Source organism: Vipera ursinii, assembly GCF_947247035.1.
Source record: "Vipera ursinii genome assembly, chromosome: 1".
In the NCBI taxonomy this organism is placed as follows: Eukaryota; Metazoa; Chordata; class Lepidosauria; order Squamata; family Viperidae; genus Vipera; species Vipera ursinii.
Window position 1 is genome coordinate 304697750 of NC_139512.1, and position 26840 is coordinate 304724589.

Sequence of the window (26840 nt, forward strand, 5' to 3'; positions counted from 1 at the left end):
TGGCCTTGAGAGGTACAATCCTACTCGTCCCCTCTCCCAACCTTAAACTAAATCTTTTAAAGCAATACACAAGTTTAACATATGAAATGGCTACTTCTTCATCTCTTGTCAAGCAATAACATTCCATGTTAGCAGCATTGACACTATGACTATCACTAAGTGTTGTATCTTATGACTTATGATAAATGTATTTTTATGATAGCTATGATCATGATTTATTACTTATTGCTTTTATGTACACTGAGAGTTTATGCACCAGAGACATTTTCCTTTGTGTGTCCAATCATGTATAATAGAAGTCTATTCTATTCTACATATAGCAGAAATAGCAAGTTTCCTTAAGGAGACAATTAGTTGATCTAATTACAGAATATACTACGACAATTTGGAAATAAACCTCTGTTTGAGCATATGTAAGAAATAGGCAGGAATAGCGATGCCCATCCTATGGCGCCGTGCACAGTAGTTCAGTAGGCAGTGAGACTGGAAGGAGAAAGTTGTGTTGCAGTTGACTTGTTCACTAGATCAATTGAAAATGAACCCTGCCATAGAAAATCCCACCAAATATGAAGTGCATGCAGTAATACAATTTCTGTGTGAAAAAAGTTTCAGCTGCTGCGATTCATTGCGAACTGTGTAATGTTTACAGACCAAATGAGATGAGTGAAGGCGTCATACATCAGTGGTGTCGGATATTTAAAGATGGACGAACTGACATGCATGATGAGGCAATGTACTTCATGATGCTGTTACGGGGTGGCTTCATTCCCAGGTGGGAAATTTTTTTTGCTGAAGGAATTTCAAACCTTGTAAGACGTTATGACAAGTGTCTCAATTTGAATGGCGATTTTGTTGTTGTTGTTGTTGTTGTTAGATGTGAAGTCGTGTTCAACCCATCGCAACCCAATGAACAACATTCCTCCAGGCCTTCCTGTCCTCTACCATCTTCTAGTCCATATTAAGCTCACGCCTACTGCTTCAGTGACTCCATCCAGCCACCTCATTCTCTGTCGTCCCCTTCTTCTATTGTCCTCAATCTTTCCCAGCATTAAGCTCTTCTTCAGTGAGTCCTTCCTTCTCATTAGGTGGCCAAAGTATTTGAGTTTTAGCTTCAGGATCTGGCCTTCTAAAGAGCAGTCAGGGTTGATCTCCACTAAATCTGTCACTACTTCCATTTCTTCCCCATCTATTTGCCAGGAATTGAGAGGGCCGGATGCCATGATCTTGGTTTTCTTAATGTTGAGTTTCAAGCCAACTTTTGCACTCTCCTTCTTCACCCACATCAAGAGGCTCTTTAGTTCTTCTTCACTTTCTGCCATTAGAGTGGTATCATCTGCATATCTTAGGTTGTTGATATTTCTCCCAGCAATCTTAATTCCAACTTTTGATTCATCTAGCCATGCCTTTCTCATGATGTGCTCTGCATATAAATTAAATAGGCAGGACGACAGTATACAGCATTGTTGGACTCCTTTCCCAATTTTGAACCAATCAGTGGTTCCGTATCAAGTTTTCACTGTTGCTTCTTGACCCGCATATAGGTTTCTCAAGAGACAAATAAGATGGTCTGGTACTCCCATCTATTTCAGAACTTGCCACAATTTGTTGTGATCGACACATTCAAAGGCTTTAGCATAGTCAATGAAGCAGAAGTAGATGTTTTTCTGGAACTCCCTAGCTTTCTCCATGATCCAACGTATGTTGGCAATTTGATCTCTAGTTCCTCTGCCTCTTTGAAATCCTGCCTGTATATCTGGTAGTTTTCAATCCACATACTGCTGGAGTCTAGCTTGTAGGATTTTAACCATAACTTTACTAGCATGTGAAATGAGTGCAATGATGAGATAGTTTGAACATTCTTTGGCGTTGCCTTTCTTTGGAATGGGATTGTAAACTGACTTTTTCCAGTCCTGTGGCCACTGTTGAGTTTTCCAAATTTGCTGGCAAATTGAGTGTAGCACTTTTACTTCATTGTCTTTTAAGATTTTGAATAGCTCAGCTGGAATACTGTCACCTCCACTAGCTCAGGTTTCCTAAGGCCCATTTCACTTCACATTCTAGGATGTCTGGCTCGGGGTCAGTGACCACTCAATTGTGGTTATCTGGGACGTTAAGCTCATTCTTGTATAGTTCTTCTGTGTAGTTTTGCCACCTCTTCTTAATCTCTTCTGCCTGTTAGATCCCTGCCATTTTGGTCCTTTATCATGCCCATCTTTGCATGAAACATTCCCTTCATCTCTCCAGTTTTCTTGAAGAGATCTCTGGTCCTCCCTATTCTATTGTTTTCTTTTATTTCTTTGCACTGTTCATTTAAGAAGGCATTCTTATATACAAAGATTCCTTATGCAGAATTACCTTAAGCTCTGATGAAATAAAAGTATGTTAATTGGTATATCAAAGTATAACAGAATCTACCATTCACCCAACTTTTTTTTTCAAAGTTGTTTGTAGATTCCCACATCTATTTTAACTCAGCTTTCAAATACAGCTAAAAACTATATATTTAGGAACTATATTTTTAGAAAAACGTATTCTTCTTCCAAAACATCTGATGATTCAAAGTTGTGATCCCATTTTTTGCTTATGAATCTTTTGCCTATGAACCTCCCCAAAAAAGTTTTACCTATAATTTCCAATTGCAATTATCCCATAATGTCAGTTTCTAGTGAATAGGAGGATAAGATTTAGGGTTCCTTCCCAACATCATCTATATACTGGGTTTATCAAAAGTCAGACCAACCACAAAATATTTTATTACTTTTTTATTCAAAGAAAACATTACTGTGCTTAATGTACATCAAAAGACTAAGGAAATATTTAGATGAAAATGACAACCAATTAAACATTTAATGTAATTTATATAAAAAAGTATCTATAGGATCTCACTTTAAGTATACCCTGTATGTTTTGCATCTTTTAAAACAGGAAGAAAGTTCTGGCCAAGATATTAAAGAGGATAGTAATAATATTGTGCCTGTAATGTTTTTTGATTAATCATTTAAATTTTATGAAGCACAAGAAGCCATAAAGTAAGTACAGTGGCACAAGAAGAAGTCAAGAAAGTTAAAATATAAAGAATGGTTGCTAGAATTGGGTATGTCTAGTTTAATGAAGAAAAGGAGTAGGGCTGACATGATAGCAGTCTTCCAATATCTCAGGGGTTGCCACAAAGAAGAGAGAAAAAGCTATTTTCCAAAGCACCTGAAGGAAGGACAAGAAGCAATGGATGGAAACTAATCAAAGAGAGAAGCAACCTAGAACTAAGGAGAAATTTCCTGACAGTTAGAACAGTTAACCAGTGGAACAACCTGCCTCCAGAAATGGTGAATGCTCCAGCACTGGAAGTTTTTAAGATGAGACTGGAAAATCATTTGTCTGAAATATAGTATAAGGTTTCCTGCCTGAGCACCTCCAAGATCCCCTTCCAACTGTTGTTGTTGTTATAAAATCCCCACCTTTGTGTGAAACTCATAATTATTCCCATTTCATAAGAACTTTCTCCATAATGTATCAATCTGCTTAAAATAACTTACCAACACAGAAACTTTAAGAACCGTATATACTTGAGTATAAGCCAACTCGAGTATAAGCCGAGACCCCCAATTTCACCCCCAAAAACTGGAAAAAGTTGGTGACTTCAGTATAAGCCGATCCGCCGTTCTGCAAGCCTCCGCCGCCGGCGGAGGCTGGATCCGCTCTCTGCCAGCCTCTGCCGCCAGCAGAGGCTCGATCCGCCATTTTGCAAGCCTGAATACACAGGAATACCCTGTGTGGCCACGGCTCTCGGGGAAGCCCTGGCTGTCCGCTTCCTCGCTCCACGCTGCCAATCGGGGCACGCGCGTTCCCCGGGCAAATCGCGGCGCCCAGCAGGCGAGGAAACACGCCCACTCCAGTCGCCCCCCCTTCCCTCAGGAGACGCAAAGCAAGTGACCGCCCGGAGCTTACCGAGGACTTGCTTCGGTGCTTCCAGGATCGCGCGCACCTCTCCCAAGCAGCCGCCGTCCGGAGACCTGCCGAAGTTTGGGGAGGTTTGGGGAGGTGCGCGCGCACCTCCCCAAACCTCCCCAAATGTCGGCAGGTCTCCGGACCTCCGTGCCCTGCCTGCCTGCTTCTTTCCGCTGCGGAAAGAAGCAGACCTCCGCGCTCTGCTTGCCTGCTTTTTCCGCTGCGGAAAGAAGCAGACCTCCGTGCCCTGCCTGCCTGCTTCTTTCCGCTGCGGAACGAAGCAGCCTGAACGAAGCAGGCTGCTTCTTTCCGCTGCGGAACGAAGCAGCCTGCCTGCTTCTTTCCGCTGCGGAACGAAGCAGCCTGAACGAAGCAGGCTGCTTCTTTCCGCTGCGGAAAGAAGCAGCCTTCTTTCCGCAGCGGAAAGAAGCAGCCTTCTTTCCGCAGTGGAAAGAAGCAGCCTGCTTCGTTCAGGCTGCTTCGTTCCGCAGCGGAAAGAAGCAGGCAGGCTGCTTCGTTCCACAGCGGAAAGAAGCAGGCAGGCTGCTTCGTTCCACAGCGGAAAGAAGCAGGCAGGCTGCTTCTTTCCGCTGCGGAAAGAAGGCTGCTTCTTTCCGCAGCGGAAAGAAGCAGCCTGCTTCGTTCAGGCTGCTTCGTTCCGCAGCGGAAAGAAGCAGGCAGGCTGCTTCTTTCCGCTGCGGAAAGAAGGCTGCTTCTTTCCGCAGTGGAAAGAAGCAGCCTGCTTCGTTCAGGCTGCTTCGTTCCGCAGCGGAAAGAAGCAGGCAGGCTGCTGCGGAAAGAAGGCTGCTTCTTTCCGCAGTGGAAAGAAGCAGCCTGCTTCGTTCAGGCTGCTTCGTTCCGCAGCAGAAAGAAGCAGGCAGGCTGCTTCGTTCCGCAGCGGAAAGAAGCAGGCAGGCTGCTTCTTTCCCCTGCGGAAAGAAGGCTGCTTCTTTCCGCAGCGGAAAGAAGCAGCCTGCTTCGTTCAGGCTGCTTTGTTCCGCAGCGGAAAGAAGCAGGCAGGCAAGGCACGGAGATCCGGAGACCTGCCGACGTTTGGGGAGGTTTGGGGAGGTGCCCAAACCTCCCCAAACGTCAGCAGGTCTCCGGATCTCCGTGACCTGCCTGCCTGCTTCTTTCCGCAGCGGAAAGAAGCAGGCAGGCAAGGCACGGAGATCCGGAGACCTGCCGACGTTTGGGGAGGTTTGGGGAGGTGCGCGCGCACCTCCCCAAACCTCCCCAAACTTCGGCAGGTCTCCGGACGGCGGCTGCTTGGGAGAGGTGCGCGCAATCCCGGAAGCACCAAAGCCTCGGCCGCGCACAAGTCCTCGGTAAGTTTTTTTTGTTGACTGGAGTATAAGCCGAAGTGGAATTTTTCAGCCCAAAAAGTGGGCTGAAAAATTCGGCTTATACTCAAGTATATACGGTAGTTTTAACACTATTTATTTTTTCTCATAAATTCATGTTGATTTTTTACAAATTTGTATATATCTGTATTAATTTGAGATGGACATTTAGAAATATTGGTTTTTATCAACAAAAAATCTCTCTGGAAACAATTATTAAAGATTTTTAATATGTTGGGTCCCATTTTTTACAAACATCCATATAAAGTACAACTATAAAGTACTTCAGAACACTAGGAATTATTAATAAGACAAGGAATGTCAACACATAACAAGAATTTATGTTTGACACTGGTTATCTTAATATCCCAAATTCTTTCAATTGCCTAATAAAATAGGCCAGTCAAAATAAGGAGGAAACAGGACAGTCTAATCAACAAAGAAATTATTTCAGTTAGGGTAGCCAGCTAACAAGGTCAGAATACAACCTTTTGATAAAATAAACAAAAATGAAAGTAAAAGTAAAATTAACTGGCACGTTTCAAAAATTTAAACTGTACAATATCAAAGTTTTGATCATGAACACAAGAACCATTGCCAAATCCACTTGATTTGATTTTATACTAATCCAGTGTTTTCTGATGCTTGATGTAAGGAAAACAGCCTAGTTTTAAACATTGGAAGAACCAAAGAGATCATTGTCGTTTTCAGAAAAGGCAGGCACAGCCACACTCCTCTGTGCATTAATGATTCACCTGTGGAGATGGTTACCAGCATCAAATTCCTGGATGTGCAGCTAACGAGTAGGCTGGCTTGGCCGCTCAATAGTGAGACACTGGTGAAGAGGGCACAGCAGCGCCTGCATTTTCTGCATTGCATGAGGAAAGCACATCTTCCTTCTCCTATCTTACCACTTTCTACAGGGGGACGATCGAGAGCATCCTGACATATAGCATCACAGTCTGGTTTGGAAGCATCACTGCTATAGACAGGAAGGCAGTGCAGAGAGTGGTGAGGATGGCTGAAAAGATTATTGGCAGTTCCCTCCCTCCCATCCAGGACATAGCACAGAAGCGTTGTTTGAACAGGGTTCATAAGATTATCTGGGACACTACTCATCCTCTTCACAACCTGTTTTCCTTGTTACCTTCTGGGAGGAGGCTTGTGATATTTGTAGCAGAACATCCAGATTCAGCCATAGTTTCATTCCATACAGCATTAATCTTGTGAACTCTCAAGCTTCCTCCTTCTGTTATACATTCAAGATGGAAAGTATTTAATATTTGTTATGTATATGTAGGGATGTGGGTCTATACATATGTTGTATATAGTATGTTTAGGTGTGTATCGTGTATGTGTTTCACTTTAAGAGTGGGCAACTAAATTTCATTTTTGATGTGTGTCGTTGCACCCACAGTAAAAAAATGACAATAAAGGTTGTCTTGTCTTGTCTCATCTCATCTCATCTTGCCTCACCTTACCTTATATTTTTATAATACCTAATTGGCCAGGATCTGATAAGTAATATAATAATAAAGTAATGTAATTTGAAATCTTCAACCCAAGGTATTTGTCATTTGTGCTCTTGCCTTTTTAGATCATTAGAAGATCCAGCTCTAGGCAAGAACTGTAAAGATGAAATCTTTCTTCCACAACTTTGTTATATTAATGATACAACACAGAGCAAAATTGCACACATCTTTGAACATAAAGTATTATTATTGATAAAATATCACAGCAATTTTAAATAAATACCTGACACTGAGGCTATCTTTAGCTGCCTTAATTGCCTGAAGATGTGAAGCAATTGCAGAGAGGACTTCTATATCAATCCGATTGAATTCATCAAAACAACACCATGCTCCAGACTGAACAAGCCCAAAGAACAATATTCTTATTACCTTAAAAAAGATAAAGCATAACAAGCGAGGAATAATGTCTCATGCAATTTATCATCAAGTTCAAAAGTAAAACAGCTACATCTGCCTGTGTAAAATAGTTACTTATACATGTACTTATGGAAAAGTTTTATACACAGTAAGTCCTTTTAAAAGCCTGCTTTTTGTCCAGTATTGCTCATTGCATTGTTTCTAAGGCTGCACTCAAGAGTCTGAGTAGCTTTTGGCCCATTCCTTACATCAATGAGCCTTTGGCTCTGCCTCAAGTTGACATGACCTCTGCCACCATCCATTGTAGCCTTGCCTTGGTTATTTGTTTTACAATTGTCCTTATTTAATGGTGTGTTACACATTCTGTGGCCTTTGCCATATGCAAACTAGTGTCAGGCACAAATAACCTGGAGCATTCATTGAGTTCAAAGCACAGAATAGTTTATTAATCTACTTCTATGCAGGAATCTAGTCAACTAATGGCCAATTGTGCTAGATAAAGGTCAAAGGAATTCATGGGGAGCTGAACTTGGGCCTCTTGTGTCAACGCAATGCCTCCAAACTGATGACACATTTATCCCTCTCTTCTAGCTCAGTCTGCTCTTCTACTACAACTAGCCTTGACTGCTCCAGGCTTGTATGCTCAGGGTTTCATCTTCTCAACACCACTAAGACATCTCTCTTTGCCTTTATGGGAAGATTGTTAGGGTAAAGAAGTATAGCATTATTAAATAGGAATAAGCCAGAGACCATGCCAGGAAAGCACCTATGGCACTTATAACTAGTCATACTCAAATAGTAAATTAAAGAATTTAAACAAGGAGTGGCTATATGTCTATGGAGATTCTCAGTCATCCAGGTCATAGTCATAGTCATCCCAAAGATCCTTTTTCAGGAGGCAACTGGACATAAGTCCAGTTGCCTTGTGAAAAAGCACCTTTGGAAAGGAGTGGCTATAGTTGTGCTTTGTTTGGAACTTCCTTCTTCCACCTAAATGATAAAGATTAGCTAATATGGTAGGGAACATTTTGAAAATCTGGAGAATGGAAGATAATCATCTCACTAGTTTGCTTTTGGAATAAAAGTATGATGGCCCAAGCCCACCATGGCAACCAAAATGCGACAATATCTACAACATACTCTCAAAATGTGCTAATTGTCTCAAAGGTTTGCCTGTCCATGTTCTATATTGTATCTTAAAATAAAATTCTTTATCATACCTTATCATCCAAATCTCCAGAACAATTGTATGTAACACAGAATTTTCCCAAAGCCTAAAAGTAAAAACAATACAATATTGATCAGAAGCAGTTCTATTTAACTTAATTGTAATTAAATATGCATTAAATATCAAATAAGATATGTTTTTGGTTTAGATTTATCACTCACATTTCATTATTTTGCCCCTTTTCTAAAGGATATCTGTGTTTTCAAATTTAAAAATTCAAATTCTGAAAAAAATGAAGGCTCTTAAAAACATAGAATATATATGGTATATGGAATGCCTTAGCAAAGAAAAAGAATTTCTGTTAATTCAGAATGCCTGCTGGCTAAACAGTGAGTTTTGTAATATATTATAAATTTTTGGTACTTTGGTTCTTAAGCTTATGTAAAAATTAATAAAATTCCTTGACAATACTAAGCTTACATATAGCTACTTTAAAATGTTTGCATTTGGGCTTCCGGTTCTGGACTTTTGGTGCTCCCAGACACATGAGGGAATTGCTCATCGTGTCACCTGGATTTCTTCATTGGGGGCCCCCTGTAAAGGGGTCAAAAGTTGCCCTGGAGTGGCGATGAGCGGGGGAAAGGTCTCTCCAGTTGGTGGTAGAAGGGCGGTGGCCCTCCCGTCGGCTTGGAGCTACTCTCCGAACTGAAGAAGAACGGATCGGCCACTCCCATGGCCCATCATTTTGCCATTTCCTGCTGAAGCCAAAAGCACTTGAAAGCACTTGAAAGCACTTGAAAATTGGGTGAGAATTGCCTCCTTGTTTTCCTAATTGTCTACTTTCCCTGTCAAAAGCTTCTTGAATTTGCTTCCCCTTGCGAGGAGAGAGGGAAGGGATTTTTCCCCCACACTCCTTAAGAGCGGCCTTTGTCTACATTGGGAGAGAAAAGAAACAGCCTTCTACTAAATTATACTGGACTTACTGCCTTTCTACCTTTGGCCCAAAGTTGCTATATTTGCAGAAATGGACTATTCTACCTATTAGTCCAAAAAGGGGGACAAAAAAAGAAATAAACAAAAAGATACTGTCTGAAAAGGATTTGAAGTATTCTGGGGACATCTAGTGAATACTATTGGCAAACAAGCTTGCTTACATTTTGGACTGACCTTGGCATTAAGATAAACAGCTGGAGATGAATTTGGCTTAGACTTGTGGAGGTGGACTCTTATTAATTTTTGTTTGAAACATAGCCTCCACCAAGGACTATTTATAATTATTACAAAATGGAGAAGGATCAGCCACAAACCTTGCTTGATTATAACCTCATACTTGAAACAATCTACAGAGTCACTGAGATATCTATCTCCAGATTTAATAATTTACATGCCAACCTTAAGTCACAAATTGAAATCCAGACTGCAACTAAAGAATTTATACTTCAGAATATAACAAAATTGGAAGATATCACTATTGAGACAGAGGAATATAAGCAACAACTATCCAAAGAACTGACAACTCTAAAAGTACAAGGAACTATCACTATGGCAAATAACCTTAAGGACCAACAACAAACTATGGGAAAACTTAATACTCAACTTTTGACTCCATCAAAAGAGCCTATAACTTTAGAAGTATGCTATGTATAAGATAGTGATGCTAACATAGAGGACATGGAAGATAAACAAAGACTTTTCTGAAAGCCTGGATAGCCAAGCATTAATTACAAAATTGGATAAGACTCTTTACTTAAAACAGATGAACTCAGACGGAAGAGGAATCCAGACTGAACTGAAGATAAAGTTTTTAGAGCAAATACAGAGACTAGAACTAACAGGGCAACAACATAATGATTACAAATGGTTTGGTTTTTGTGGATCACTGATGGCTAGATGGCCTCCTTCAATTCAAATAATATGTATTGGACCAAAGGGAGACGTATCTGGCAATTCAAAGTGTTTGGAAAACTGATTGGCAAAAAAGAAACCCAGAGTTAGATTTAAAAAGTGAGTTCTTATAGAACCATTAAAGGTTATCCTTTTAGTAATCAGTGATCTATCGGGATCTAAAATAGAAACTGTTTATGAGATAGAACTAGATGTGTTTATGTATCTATTAGGCTTATTTTAGACTATAATTTGTGCACTGACATAATGGAAATTTGGTTTATAGATCCCACTTTTGATGTTAAAAGACATTTGATTATTCTATTTAAGAATTAAGAATTAGCTAAAATTTAAAACAGAATCTGGTTGTGTATAAATAGTTGTAGACTGATAAACATAGGCTGTGGTCCTGCCAGTAATGTGTGATGTATTAGGATGTGAAACAGACTATGTTTATTAGGTAGAACATAGCTACTCAGCCACTGCATACATGTTAGATGCTATAGTTTTTGCTGCAATGAAATAAGGGAAATTTGGGTTGTGAATATTTGGGATGTTAAAGGCTAAATTTAAATAATATAATTAAAATTAAAATTAGGTAAACTTTAATAACAGGACATAGATATATTTCAATAAAATTAAATTGACAATTTTTTTCAACTGACCATGCTATTTCTAGAAATTTACTTGTTTAAACTGGCTGTATGAAATGTTAAGGGAAATTGAAAAGGATGTTTTGATAATGTAACCTGAATTATGTACTGAAAACTCTGTTACTGAATCTCTGATTACCCAGTCATCATGATGCTTTCTAAATATGTAGATTTTAACTGAAAAACATATAAAACTTGTTTAAAATAAATGAATAAAATATTTGCATTTTAAAGGTTATCTTCTTATATTTTGAAGGTTCTAAATTCTAAAGGCAGGATTAAAAATAAATATTAGCCTAACTTTTTGCAGATCAGAAAAAGAGTATTTAAATAACATGTCACTAGACAAATAACAACAACAACAACAATAATAATAATGATAATAATAGAGTTGGGAGGGACCTTAAAGGTCTTCTAATCCAATCCTCTGCTCAGGCAGGAAACCCTATACCATTTCAGACAAATGGTTGTCCAATCTCTTTTTCAAAACTTCCACTGTTGGAGCATTCACAATTTCTGGAGGCAGGTTGTTCCACTGGTTAATTTTTCTAACTGTCAGGAAATTTCTCCTCAGTTCTAGGTTGCTTCTCTCTTTGACTAGTTTCCATCCATTGCTTCTTGTCCTGCCTTCAGGTGCTTTGGAGAATAGCTTGACTCCCTCTTCTTTGTAGCAACCCCTGAGATATTGGAAGACTGCTATCATGTCAGCCCTAGTCCTTCTCTTCATTAAACTAGACATACTATACCCAATTCCAGCAACTGTTCCTTATATGTTTTAGCCTCCAGTCCCTTAATCATCTTTGTTGCTCTTCTCTGTACTCTCAACATCTTTTTTACATCGTGGTGACCAAACCTGGATGTAGTATTCCAAGTGTGGCCTTACCAAGGCATCGTAAAGTGGTAACACTTCACATGATTTTGATTCTATCCCTTTGTTAATGCAGCCTAGCACTGTGTTGGCTTATTTGGCAGCTGCAGCACCCTGCTGGATCATATTTAAGTGATTGTCCACTAGGATTCCAAGATCCCTCTCATAGTTGCTATTATTGGGCAAGGTACCAAGTCTCATATCACTGTTATATTAACTATGGATTCAAACTAATCTCTAGTCTAAATATACAATTTGAATGTTTATTCTTCATAACTTAATAAATCCTACATAGTAAAATAAAGTATCTTTCACTAGCAACCAGCAGTCAATTCACTGAAAATGCACAGTAAGGAATGAGAGCAATTTCATTTCATTTCCACACGTGAATTCAGTTTAACTTATTAGCTGAATATTAATATTGCAACAGAAAAAGTTAAACTCTACTATCATATATATAGAGTGCCTAACATAGTAAAATTGCTGATCTCTTCAAAAAGCTGATTACAAGTTAATTGTATTTGGCCAAAAGATGTCAGTAAAATTTATATTCAAGGTCACCTGATGAAAAAGTGGATATTATTTATTTATTCAAAGCAGTTTTACCTCATTCTTAACCATTTCTTGAAGTGGCTTACAAAGTTTAATATTCATCTTAATAGGTTAATCTTGAGACTCAAGTACCTAACAAAACTAAGAATTTTTATGAAAAAAGTTAAAGCTAGCACTGATATAAGAAAAGATAGCATAAGACATAATCTGAAAGTGAAAAAGGCACATCCACATCTTATTGGATACCTGAGTATCAAGATAAAAGGGGGAGATAAGAATTGTACACCAGAAGGATGAGAGCTGGAGTCTTCTAGGAATCCCCAAAGACCTGGCTCTATTTCCAGGCCTGGGTTATGGTGTCTTTAGAATCCCTGTTTAGTCTTTTTTCTGAGTGTTTAAGAATGCTATTTTTATTCAAGCAATCATGTTGCTTTAATTGTGTTTTTTAAATTTATCCAGTGGTTAGAATGCAGTTTTGCAGGCTAACTCTGCCCACAACCAGGAGTTTGATCCTCATTGGTTCAAGGTTGACTCAGCCTTCCATCCTTCCAAGGTTGGTAAAATGAGGACCCAGACTGTTGGCGGGAATATGATGGCATTGTAAACCCTTCTGAGAGTACTGTAAAGTACTGTGGGGTGGTATATAAATCTAAGGGCTATTGCTATAATTAAATAAGGTTTTTTCAGAGTTAGGCAGCCTTAACAATTCTAATAAAAAAATACCTAAGTGGCAGCTTGTAAATCAGTATTGTGCAAAGCAATTTAGCCCAGCAGTAAACAGGTTATAAAAGGTCTGAAACAAAAGTTATCAGTGTAACATATCAAAGCAGATTTCACAAGCTCTTGAACAGCTCTGATTGCAAGAATTAGGTGTGTGAAGGGAAGGATGAGTACTACTGTGTTTCCTTGAAAATAAAACCCACCCCCCCAAAAAACACCTACCCTTCCTGTTCTCCATTCTCTCCCATGGCAGCGATGGAGGGAGGTGGTGGTCATGGTGCAAGCCACGGGAGAGTTGGTGGAGGAGGTGGTGGCTGCTGCCAGGCAGGTGATCTGTGGGGCAGAGCATGAAGAAAGTCCCTCCAGCAGCACACAGTGGCAGTGGAACCTTTCAACATCACTCACCCCTGGCTCCGAAACGGCAGAGGGGGACCAGGTTTACCCTGCCCATCCTCCATATGGTAGCATGGCAGTGTGGCTTGGGAGGGAGTGAAAGGGAGCAAGGAATGGCCTGGCTGGGGGCCCTGAAGGAAGCGGGTGCGGGGCATCTGGGATAGCTCCCCTCCCCTGCCTTGCCTTGTTGTGGGGGAAGTGGCACGATGTGCCACATGGCCTTCTGCCGCGAGTGGGTGCAGAAGTGGGCCAGCAGACAAGCGGGCTCCTACTGGATGGGGCTGTTGGTGCCACTGCTGCAAGGCGAGGCAAGTGTCATGAAAAATATAAGACACTGCCCAAAAATAAGTTCTAATGCCTCTTTTGGAGGCAAAAATAATATAAGATCAGGTCTTACTTTTGGGGAAACACGGTATATAAGAGTGGAAGTATGAGTAGTGAATATTCTATTTCAGTCAAGAGTAATAATACATGGAATTGTGTGCTGTTAACTCACTAAAAGATCCTAAGTTGCCTTTCTAATTAATGCTTAGGGAAATTAGGGAAAGGAACTTCCAAGTGCTACATGTATGTTTTCTCTAAATAAGTTCCTTCACTCTCTTTACTATTGCTGTGAAAGATTCATTATTAAGTGGATCAATCCCAGTCACTTAAGGACTGCTTATTAAAGCAAGAGAAAAAAGCTAAAGGACATGCTAAAAGGAGAGACAGAAGAGTGTTTGACTATGTAGTACTTATATGGGTTTGTAAGAGTTTGAAGGGAAATTGAGTAACAAATGGCAGAACTGTGTTGTCCTGAAATATGTATTTACTATTGTGTACAAAACATACCAATATACATTTTTCAAAAAGCATATCTTGATATAAAAAATAGCACTTACTTTTGACAGATCTTTAACTGTCTCTGTTTTTCCTGTACCAGCTGGGCCAACAAGACAGCATCCTAGATTTAATTGTAGTGCTCCAGTAATGGTTAACCAACACTGATCAGTAAGAGGGGTGATAACCAACCGTGGAGAGCAGCCTAAATATTCATAACCATATTCAAAGGAAGCATAACCTTGAATAACTGTGCACAGGTTGCTTTCATGCCATTTGTAACGCAATTGCCTGAATAAAATATGTTTGTGTAACAGTTAATGACTCATACAGATTATCAAATGCTATAGCTATCAGATTATACAGATATAAAAATTTCAGTATACAAAAATCAATAAAAAAAATCCATTAGATACAAAGTTATGTTAAAAGGTATTTGGGAACTGGTGTGGACTTTGAAGAAGCAGAATTATTGACATTTGAAATTTAATGGTGGAGAAGATTCCTGAGAATACTATGGTAGCCAAATAAACAAACAAATGGATCATCATACTGATAAATCCAGAATCTGCACTCAAGGCACAAATGATCGGGCTTATAATTTTCTAAACATAACGTTTTCCTTGAATATGTATGGGCAGATCTCTTAAATGAACTTTTTGAGGCAGAGTGAATGCTGTATATCTGCTCAGAACCCTGGGTAAAATGCATAAAGTCAATTTATGAACATACATTAAGGGGAATGGAATAATATTACATCTGAAATTAAATATCTGCTTTGCATATTACATTTACATTTTGGTTTATTTAAAATACTTATTCTTAAATATATCTTAGATAACCTAACCCTAGCATTTAGGGCAAACTCTTGAACTGTACCTTATCCATTCAAAATCTTTAATGCCAATCTCTTGATCTATCAGTAAAGATAGTATATCTCTATTATGGATGGACAAAGAAATCAAAGCTTCTAAAGTGCTTTGCTTGTGGTAGGGAAGAATATCTGATGCTATCTCTGTAAGTTGCTCTAGAACGTTGATCAGATCATCCAGGTCTTCTATCATCTCCTTTTTTGAATTAGAACTCAACATAGCTGCTTCACATTCTTGAGAAAACTTTATGTGACTCTAAAAGTGAAAATACTATATTAATAATGATTATAACTTTTTAAATTATTTACTTGTATTTGTATTTATTTATAAATAATGCAATTCTTGAAATAGGAGAGTATTCAAACTTTCTTCAGAGTATCCTCATTAGACTAAACCAAGTCAAGTCACATTAAAATGAATTTCCCTTATTCCCAAAACCAGACTTGAGGAAAGGGGAAGAAATCAAATTTAAGTCCCAAGAACAGAAGAAAGGAACAGAAAAAAATATTCTAAATATGGTGGAACATAGGATAGGAAGAAACAACTTAAATCCTAACAAGGCAGAAGAGCTAATTGTCCCCTAAATATCTGGTTGTTTGTTAACTCCTATATTTACTCTGGGTAGGATTATACTCCTCCTGAAACAGCAAGGTCCACAACTTGGAGTTGTGGCTGGTAAATTAATTGCATGCCTCTTTAAAATGGGAGATCCTAGCAGCAATCATTCATATGTTGGTGACCTGGAGTTCCAACTTGGCAATACACTTTACATAGGCTGCCTATACTACTCAGAAACTTCAATTGGTACAAATTAGTGTCTCACATCTATGTTGGATGTATGTACTTTCTTTAAATCAACAAATGAGAATAATCTTTTTCATATTCATACATTTCTCAAAAGCCTGCTAAAGAACAAAAATCTGCTCTGCACACATTTAAGAGGATAAAACCACACTGCATTTTGGAAATATCATCCTTCCGAGCACACATAACAAACTTACCTTTAGTAATTTTTGCATTCATTCTTGCTATTTCTCCCTCTGTATAGGAAAGTAATACTAGCATTCTTCCCTTAGGCACAGAAGCAGTTTTCACTTACATGTCATACAGCCACTCCCTAAGCACTCCACATGCATATACTGTATTATTATTTATCCAGTTACATCATCTATACTTACAGTCTTTGTAAAAACATTCTCACAAACGTTATAACCCACTTTCCATCCAATTCTTCTTGAACATTGTTATGGTTTTCTCTGACTCCAAGCTCAGGACCATAGTCCATCAAGTTGTCAGGCAAAGAACCACACACAATCAATCATTTAAGGGTGACCAGGCAGAGTAGATGAGGGTGGATTCAGATGCTGAAGGCTAGATACTGGCAAGTCTCTAGACTTTTGGTAAAGGTGTCCAATTTTAATTTTATGTATTAATTTAAAACATTTATAGAGCCACACATCTTCCAACCAAGTAAATTTATACTCAATATAGTTAAATAGCACTATATTTTGCTTACCACAATCAATATCACCTGTCCTGGGTGGGTAAAAAACCATTCTTTAAATTCCATTTGCTTCCACTCTGTAATTCCAACGTCTATAAACCTTAAAGTATATTATAGAGTCAGAAAAACATGAAATCTTTGAAAAATTACTTTTTATAAGTTACTAAGTCATCTCCAGGTTACTTAAAGAAAAGTTATTAATAGTAGTTAGATTTTTCAAGACATAGATATATATTGCTCATAATACATAATTCTTTTACAACATTAATATGAATATTTAGCATACTACATGCTATAGTATACTGATGACAAAGAATTGTCATCAATAGCACAAAGTGCAGAGGTCCCTGACCTCATTAATATATTCTGGTCCCAGGGTGGGGACCTGGAAAATTATTCAGCCCTTCAATTGGGTTCTTCATCTAAATGATCATGATTGCTCCCAATTGCCAATAAATATTTTAAAGATAAGTTTACTTTGAACAAACTGCATACCAATTTAAAAAACCTGATGACTTTTTTTGTAATAGAAAAAGTGTTGTTGTTAGCTGCGAAGTTGTGTCCGACCCATCGCGACCCTATCGAACGTTCCTCCAGGCCTTCCTGTCCTCTACCATCTTCTGGAGTCCATTTAAGCTCATGCCTACTGCTTCAGTGACTCCATCCAGCCACCTCATTCTCTGTCGTCCCCTTCTTCTATTGCCCTCAATCTTTCCCAGCATTAGGCTCTTCTCCAGTGAGTAGATCAGCTATATTAGTAGCTTTTCATATGATTAACATATACTTACTTTTTTACCATCTTGCACATGGTACTCTCAACATTTTTTAGCCATTGTTCAACAGAACCTCTAATACGAACACCCCTATGAAACAGAATTTTAAAATTCAGCTTTTAGGAATAAAGACACATTTTAATATTTCACCTTTCTATAAATTAGTAAAAATACACCATCTAATGGCCGATATCAACTATTTGAAAATAAATATATATTTTGGGGATACAACTTTATTTTGTCCTGAAATGAAACCAATTTTTCAAGAACAAATAACAGTTTACAGACTTGTGTCCCAAGCCTGGGGTACTGTGGAACAGACTCACTTTTTAGCTATGTTTTTAGGTTTTATATGATTATATGTCTTTATTTGTTGTTTCATTTTAATATTTAGTATTTTTAGTGGTATATCATGTACTTGAAATGGAGGGCTACATAAATTTCATCAGGAGATTATTTTCCCTGGCTTTGTGAGGAATACTATCTGAATGGCTGGAGATTCACCTTCAAAAGTGAACTGCTGGGGGGGAGAGGGGCTTGTGTGGGTTGGTTGTGGATTGATGCTGTCTCCGGTTAACTGTGCAATTGATTTGGATTCTGAGGGGTTCCATCAACAGACACATTGATCTACAACCAGCCTACAACCCCCTCAGAATCGAAATCAATCACACAATAACCCTGACCTGAAGTAATCTCCCCATCACAAGATCTATCACAAGCCTCTTTCTGATGACTCATTACAAGGCTTTTACCTGATACATCCACATCTGAAGCTCTTATAAATAGAAGAGCACTGACAAAGACATCCCCTAAACAATGCTGAAGATGTTACCTAGCCTGGTAATGAAACATTCGGAAACTAACCCACAAGCTGAGAACAAACCTTCACCCTCATTCTTGCAGGCTGCATGAAGGGATAAGACAGTGCACATGCATGTGTGCATGCACTTACCCCCCACTCATGCTAACACCACTGTGAGTGTCCCACCAGCACTAGCGCCACCTCGAGCATCCTGATAGCATTAGCACTGCCCTGCCCAAGTGTCCCACTGGTGCTAGTGCCACCCTGCACCCATCGTCCAGCCAGCACTAATGCCACTTCAAGCATCCTGCTGGTGCTAGCGCCTCCCCGAGCATCCTGCTGGTACTAGCACTGTCCTGCTACCAAATGTCCTACCAGCACTAGTGCCGCCCTGAGCGTACCGCCAGTGCTAGCACCATGCTGCCCCGAACATCCCTCTGGAACTAGTGCTGCGCCGAGCATCCTGCTGGCACTAATACCGCCCTGCACCAAGCATCCCACTGGCACTAGCACTACCCCATTTGTGGCACTCACACTTGTGTGGCCCCGTTTGTGCATGCACGTGGCCCATTTGTGCATGCGCATGAACGCGTAACAGTGCCTGCCTCCTTTTCTGGGCTGCCAAACCAAAAAGGTTGTGGACCTCTGCTGTATAGTATACTCTTCTTTCATGTTGTTGTAACACTGGCATTTTATTAATTTTTTCTTTGAATCAAAAATATATTGTAAAATTGAAAAATATGCTTGCACGCCTAAGTGCATTTTAATTATATTTGATAAAGTAATAGCATACTGTACTTTGGTACTAGCAGAATCTCTCCTTCAGCAGATCTAATCATTAAAACCACTGGTGGTGTCTGATATTGCGGCCGTATATATATCTTCCTCATATTTGAAAAACATTTCATAAGATGAGGCTGTATAACAGATATGAGGCAAATATTATTTATTTGATGGAGGAATTAGAAAGTAATGATAAAAATTATTTATTCACAAGCTAAAATATTACAAAGGCAATAAAATCTAATAGTATTTGGCATAAGATACAGTATTTAAAAAGGCATGGTTACATTAAAATGGTTAAACTGACAAAAGCTTTATTTACAAATACAACTTTATCTGATATTGAAAGTTACCTGTACAACATCAGGACTTTTACTTTCAGCTATTATTTCAAGGAGTTCAGCGTTGCTGAGAAAATAAAATCTTGGGAAAATCATACGTTTAACTTCAAGATACTCCTGACAGAAAATTAGAAAGTAGACTTTTTATTAAAAATAATAAAGTGAAATAAAATTATAAGCTCTATCACGAACTTGTTCTTCACTGGCTACAGTTTTATCAGAACCACTTAAGTGCAATTTTTGGTTCAAGAAAGACTGTGCAGCTACATATTTTTTATAAATAAGGTTGGAAGACAAGATGTCATATGCTCAGTAGTGTGCTGGCAAATATTTAATAACTAGCTATACAGGTGGTTGTTGCTCACAGTCACACCATACCACTAGTCATCAAACAGCTAGTTAGCATGTCAGCCATTATAGTTCAACTAACTATATAACTATAATCTCAAACAGCTCCCAAAATAACAGGTGTGAATTTTAATAATCGGCTCTCATGAGCTATTATTAGCCAGCTCCAGCACACCACTGCTCATACTGAAGATACATGTTTTTACATAAGGTGCCAATATAAAACATGTATTTGCAATACATGACATCTTCACCCACTAACAATTCTTTGGTTAACACAATAAACTATAATTGTTCATATAAACTGTTATTCGTCTACTAGTTCTTAACTTTCTCATAGCAATATAAAAAAACTGAACAGGGTCATTATTTAATTTGGAAACATTGAAGTACTTTAGAAATCTAAAATTTGTGAAATCCAGTATACCCTGACCCATATCATTTTTATGAATGTGTGAATTAAATCCTAATATTTCTCTGAATTTCATAGTTGTCTGAATTTTATAATGCTATTCTTCTTTCTAAAAAGTACTCAAATGCAACTTGGAATTAATGATTTCAAGATAAAATATAATCACAAGCTAATTTAAGTTAAACTAATTCTTCTGGAAGACATTTAATATTTAATACATTACTAAATTATATCAGCGGCATTATTTACAGTATTGTGCTCTTATCTGCATTTTTTTTGTATTTTACTTTGAAAGCAATTGCCAACACTAAAGAGATAGGCAGACTGACAGGTTTTTGTTAGTATGTGGACATGACCTAAGGAAAAAAGGCCAGTTGCATCCAGTGGCGTAGCGTGGGTTGTCAGCACCCGGGGCAAGGCAAGTAATTTGCGCCCCCTAACCTGCTGGGCGGCCGCTGCACTGTCCCTCCCCCAGATAGTCCCTCGCTCTCTCTCCGCACCGCACCGCACGCCTGGCACCCCCCCCTCCACAGTGGACGGTGACCCGGCGGCTCGGATTGGATTCGCACAGCCAGCACTGCTGTGAGAGAGAGTGAGCCAGGCAAGGGCAGAGAGCTGCGAGTGCGAGTGTGCTCCCCCAGATGTTGCGGCCGGTGCGGCCGACCCCCCTTGCACCTCCCACGCTACGCCACTGCAGGGGTCGGCAACCTTGGCTCTTTTATGACTCGCGGACTTCAAATCCCAGAATTTCCGAGCCAGCATAGCTGGCTCGGGAATTCTGGGAGTTGAAGTCCGCGAGTCATAAAAGAGCCAAGGTTGCCGACCCCTGTTACCCAGGGGAATCTCCTTTTGTGAGGAGGACTCATCCCTTCCCAGGCCCAGATAATTATAGCTCTCTCCGCGCTGCAGTTCCCAACCCGCGGCGAGCGGCAACGGGGCGCGCTTCCCTTCTCTAGCGCGCTCCGGAAGCCAGGAGGAAACTGACCAGCTCCTTTTACGGCGAGGGACAAGCCGAGACAAGCCCGGTCCTGCTCCGAGGTTGTCCTGAAGCTCGTCCCCGCCCCCCCTCACCTTCCTGGCCTCTCCGCAGGGCTAGCGCTCGGAGAGGAGCTCTCTGGACAACCGGCGGCTTCCGCCGGGCAGAAAAAGCCGGTTCCGATTGGGCGGGAAAGGACCGTGGGGGGGGGAGGAGGAGGAGGAGGAGGAGGCGGAGAGGAAGAGAGTTGGGCTTGCAGCCATGAAATGTAAACCCAGGCGGGGGGGAAAAAAAGCCGCTCCGGTAAGTTGATCGCCCCTGCCTTGGCGAAGGCTGTCTTCGGCGGGACTCGGCTCGCCCCAGGGACCGGATGACTTCAGGCTCCAGCCGGGCCTGGCTCCCCGGAGCCTTCTAGGCCGGGCAAAGAAGAGCGCCTCCGACTTGTGGCCTATGGAGTTTCCGGTCGGAGCGGCCCGAAGGAGGAGTCACGCTGTGTGTTTGTGTGTGTGTGTGGCGCGCCGTGGGGCGTCAGGCCCTTCCCGGCTGGGGCTCCGGTGCCTCCGCCCTGCCGGATCCCGGCGCCGTCGAGTGCGCCCCCCCAGATGTTGCGCCCAGTGCGGCCGGCCCCCCCTGCACCCCCCACGCTACGCCACTGGTTGCATCCCAATTCCTATCCATTTCTCTTTGCAAGAGGAATAAAGCTATAGTTTCTACAACAACAGACTGCTATGTATCGGGTACAGAAGCTAGTCTATGCTTCCTGCCTTTTCCTGCTTACAAAATGTTATTCCTTGTGGTTCATGCTGATTCCTTGCCAGACATTAGAGATACTTTGACTTACCTCAAGAGCCTTCTGTATTTTTTCTAGTGATGCATTGTTGCTCTGCAGTATTTCAAAAATTCCACTTGTTGTAGTTGCCTTAAGAACATTTGGAGTCTCTGCTGCAAATTTCATGATTTCTTTCCATTTGTTATCAACTACAGAGAAGAGACTGGCTTCTCCTGGAAGTTGTCTGTTATTAAATTATATAAATATGTATATTCACACACTTAGTAAAAAACATCTAACCCCCAAATTTAGATTTTTAAAAAAATGTTAATACATTAAGCCATATAGACAAAGAAGCAAAAATTTTATGCCAAAGGTAACTTTGAAAGAAAAAATAGCAATAGTAATGTGCATGCAATATCACATCTGAAAGTGGTGACATAGAAAATCCTGCCAAATGTGAAGATGCCAAAGGAGTACTGCTAGTGAAGTTCATGGACTGTGATTCAACCATCAATTCAGAAGTCTACTGTGAAACATTATGAAAACTCAAGATGAGCCATCCATAATAAGCATCGTGACATGCTGACTTCTGCTGTGGTATTGGTTGATGATAATGCTCACCCACACACCTCTAGATGCACCCAAGGACTTTTGAAGCAGTTCTGTTGGGATGTTTTTCATCACCCCCCTTATAGCCCAGATTTGGTGCCAGGCGACTACTACTACTAAGGAATTTCAAATCTTGTAAGACATTATGATGTGCCTCAATTTGAATGGCGATTATGTCAAAAGGTAATGTAATGTTGTAGTTTTTTAATGTATATAATAAAATTTCGGTATCTGGAAGTGTCTGTCATTGATAATCAAACACAGGTTTATTTCCAAATTGCCCTCATATATAAATTATATTAAATAAATGAGGAAGCACTAGGGCTCGCAACTTGGGAGTCCTCCTAGACTCACGACTTACCCTCGAAGACCATATAGTAGCCGTGACTAGGGGGGCTTTCGCCCAGGTTCGCCTGGTCCGCCAGTTGCGGCCCTATCTGGACCGGGATGCCCTGTGTACGGTCACTCATGCGCTCGTGACCTCTCGCCTAGACTATTGTAATGCTCTCTACATGGGGCTTCCATTGAAGACCACTCGGAGGCTCCAACTGGTACAGAATGCGGCCGCGAGAGTTGTCTTGGGAGTTTCCCGGTACTCCCATGTTACACCTTTGCTCCGCGAGCTGCATTGGTTACCAGTTGTCTTCCGGGTGAGGTTCAAGGTCTTGGTTATGATCTTTAAGTCCTTACATGGCATGGGTCCGGGATACCTCGAGGACCACCTGCTGCCGGCGTCAACTCCCCTCCGCCCTGTGCGTGCCCACAGAGAGGGCCTCCTCAGGGTGCCTCCGGTCAGGGAATGTCGACTGGTGGCCCCCAGGGGGAGGGCCTTCTCTGTGGGTGCCCCGGCACTATGGAACCAACTGCCGGTTGAGCTCCGGATGGCATCAGACCTCCGATCCTTCCGGCGCAGGCTGAAGACCCACTTGTTCGAGTTAGCTGGTCTGGCCTGAAGGGGAATATGGGTTTTTTAATTGGTTTTATTATCTTACTTTTGCTGTATTTTAATTGGGCATGGTTTAATTTTCTTTTAATTTTTGTATACTTATTTATATATGCCCTGTGAACCGCCCTGAGTCCCTAGGGAGAAGGGCAGTATAAAAATCCAATAAAATAAAATAAATAAATAAATAAATAAATAAATAATAAATAAATAAATAAATATAATTTATTGCATTCCAAACCATTGCCTACAGCACAACTATCTGCAGCAGTGGTTTTCAAGCTTTTTCATCTAACAGCACACTGAGAAAATGTTAACTTGAGCAGTCACACATCTCATAGGGACTTCCGAAATTCCCATGATGCCCCATGGGGAAATCACGCAATGTCATAGGTTATTGGATTCAGAAGAAGAAATGGAGGCAGTCCATCCCTGATGATGTCATTGAAGAAGAATTTTGGCTCTCTGGCTGTGCAGCATTTCTTGTCATTTATTTGTGGCTCATTGATGCAACACGGATGTGGACTTTTCGCAGCACAGAAATGAAAACTGCTGATCTACAGCTAATGTTTAATATTTTAATATTTATTTGATTTGTATTTTATTTTGGCTATAATATTAATATTTAATTACCAAAGCACTTAAGCATACCTTTTTATTTCTGAAGCCTGAAAGATTGGCTCAAGATAAATCCAGTGTCTCTGACAAGTTAACCATTCCTCCAGAGTACAGGAAATGAGGTTTAACTTATGATCCCAAGCATGAACAAGATTCTACCATAAAAAATGCAAAATAATTATCATCTGAGGCAGGCAAAGAATCTCCTCTTTAAATAGAAAAGGGAGGTGGAAAACTTTTTTGTATTTAAATTTTGATAATTTAAACCACTATTGTAGGCAAAGCAGGAAAATATAAAACTATAAAAAGGTAAAGGTAAAGGTTCCCCCGCACATGCATGCTAGTCGTTTCCGACTCTAGGGGCTGGTGCTCATCTCCATTTCAAAGCCGAAGAGCCAGCGCTTGTCCGAGGACATCTCCGTGGTCATGTGGCCGGCATAACTAGACACCAAAGGTGCACGGAATGCTGTTACCTTCCCACCGTAGTGGTCCCTATTTTTCTACTTGCATTTTTACGTGCTTTTGAACTGCTAGGTTCACAAAAGCTGGGACAAGTAACAGGTGCTCACTCTGTTACGCAGCACTCGGGATTCGACCTGCCAAACTGCCGACCTTCTGATCGACAAGCTCAGCGTCCTAACCCACTGAGCCACTGCGTCCCTCTAAAAAAAACTATACCTATTTTTAAAAATAAGTTATTTCTGATTTTTCTCAGACATTCCAAATGGGAACCAGTTACTTGTAATAATTGAGCATCTCAATATTCAAACTATTTCACAACATCCCCAAGGAATGATTACCTTAATTGGTTCAACAAAACAAGAACTTTTAATGGTTGAAATTGTCATCAGAGACTCTTCTAACACAGTAGTTATATCTTCCATAGATGAAATAATACAAATACTAGATGTTTCAGTGTAATAGGGACATAAGTGGAAATCAGTTTTCTGCCAAAGGTTAATGATTTTTTTCAACATTACTTCAAGAGTTGTTTCTTTGGAAGCTCTTATGGATATTTCATTAATATCTTTTCTATAGTGAAACATCTAAACAAAAAAAATAGGAGATTTACTAATGTATGCTGGTAAACAAAACAAATTATATAAATAATTAAGTTGCATATTCAGCAAATGTGATTTTTCATAAAAATGTGAAAATGCAGCACCATCCATTATACACATTAATTGTAGAAAATAAGGACATGATCACTACTTACTTTGTCACTGTCGTGCTCTCTAGAGGAATTGTACACACTCTTAATTCATAGGCAAAAAGATGCTTTGTAATGCGTGGAGGCACAAACATAAGAGTCGCTTGACAGTTAAACGGGCAGCATATAAATTTAATAAATAAATAAATATCTGCAATTCATGCAACTAATCTTCCAGATCTGCCATTTGATCCCAGAAAAATATGTATTTGTTTTCAGGAGTAGTAGATGTATGCTATATTTACATCCCTGTGCAATCTAAAGCACTTTTTGCTTTTAGATCCAATGCATTGCGCATCCCAACTACGCAGATATTTTCTACAGCGATGCAAAAGATCAAGGGCCACATATTTTGATAATAGCATATTTTTAAATTTTATCAAAAACAATTGTATCACAGCATGGAAAAAAGCACTGGAGGATGATTGCCAGCTTACATTCTTCTCCAGTAGCAGAAATCTATATATATAAAAATAAAAACAGTTTTTAAAAAGATGTCATAATCTTAAATTCTTTTTTGGGGTGGATGAACAATAATCTGAGAATATGGAAAAGGGAACCTGGAAATCCCTCAAGACCTATTTGAGATTACACATAGTATCCAAAAATGTATAAAAGTTTAATATAAGAAAGACAGATTCCCCATGTATAAGGTCAGCATGCATCACTTCCTTAAAAAATGGAAAGAATTCACTCAAAATTCAAATTGATAAAAATTAATAAAACATGGAGAAAGTACTGTATATTAAAAGGAAAAATCTGAGAAAATGTTCACTTCAGACTACAAAAAATAAGACGTGAGCCAAATAACAAAAATAAGCACATGTTTTTAGAAGTAGTATTTCTAAATTATAAATCATAAAATTACATTGAGTTCCAGGATCTTCTCCAGAGTAAGTCTTTTATCCCAAGAAATTGACTCTCCAACAATATTCTGTATTATTTCCCAATGCCTTCGTTGAAGACTAGGATTCCTTAAAGATATGATTATAGGCAATGATTCCTTAAAATCCAACAATGATTTCTTCATAATGGGTAAAATAGTATTTTCTGGCAAGCCTTCAAATATGAAAAAGTTACATCAGAACACTTTTCATAAAATATTTGAAATCTGAGCTTTTGTTGATATTTGTTTACATAAGATTGTTTTGAATTTTTGACAGACCTCTTCTTGAAATTATAGACTCACAGAATGTCATATTCGGAAGAACCCTTGGAGATCAACTACTCTGTTTATGTCCTTGCTCAGCGCAGGAATACAGTAGCACAACACGACCAACCATCCAGACTCTGTTTATGCATTTCCAAAGACAGAAAATTCACCATCTTAGGAGGTGGCCCTGATGTACAATCAAATCTACGTGCAATTTAAACCCATTATTTCTTGGCCAATTTTCTAGAACAATTCTTGTCAATTCTGCCAATTTCTACAAGGCATCCCTTTAGATACTTGAAGAAAGGTATAGTCATAGTGTCTCTTTACAGCCTCATTTTCTCCCAGCTAAAAATATCTAACAATTGAAGCCACTGATATTCTTGATATTGCTGTCTAGGTGACAGACTGTTCCCTTTCCCCACCCACAACACACAAAACATTCACTGTGCATTTAACTAATTCAAATCTTTTTTGTCTTCCTATTATT

At 39.7% G+C, this 26840-nt stretch overlaps 1 protein-coding gene across 1 annotated transcript in view; it reads right to left on the reverse strand.

Moving 5' to 3' along the window:
• DNAH14 (dynein axonemal heavy chain 14) overlaps positions 1-26840 on the reverse strand; it is a gene marked incomplete at both ends in the record, with an annotated part of 211297 nt that overhangs the window by 123572 nt on the left and 60885 nt on the right. The window contains 12 exons of the mRNA XM_083377402.1: positions 7044-7189; positions 8398-8451; positions 14297-14525; positions 15114-15361; positions 16623-16710; positions 17399-17473; positions 18984-19102; positions 19322-19426; positions 21887-22058; positions 24021-24142; positions 24788-25033; positions 26066-26256. Of these exons, the coding sequence (XP_083233528.1) occupies positions 7044-7189; positions 8398-8451; positions 14297-14525; positions 15114-15361; positions 16623-16710; positions 17399-17473; positions 18984-19102; positions 19322-19426; positions 21887-22058; positions 24021-24142; positions 24788-25033; positions 26066-26256 (1795 nt within the window). The remainder of the gene's footprint in view (positions 1-7043; positions 7190-8397; positions 8452-14296; positions 14526-15113; positions 15362-16622; positions 16711-17398; positions 17474-18983; positions 19103-19321; positions 19427-21886; positions 22059-24020; positions 24143-24787; positions 25034-26065; positions 26257-26840) is intronic.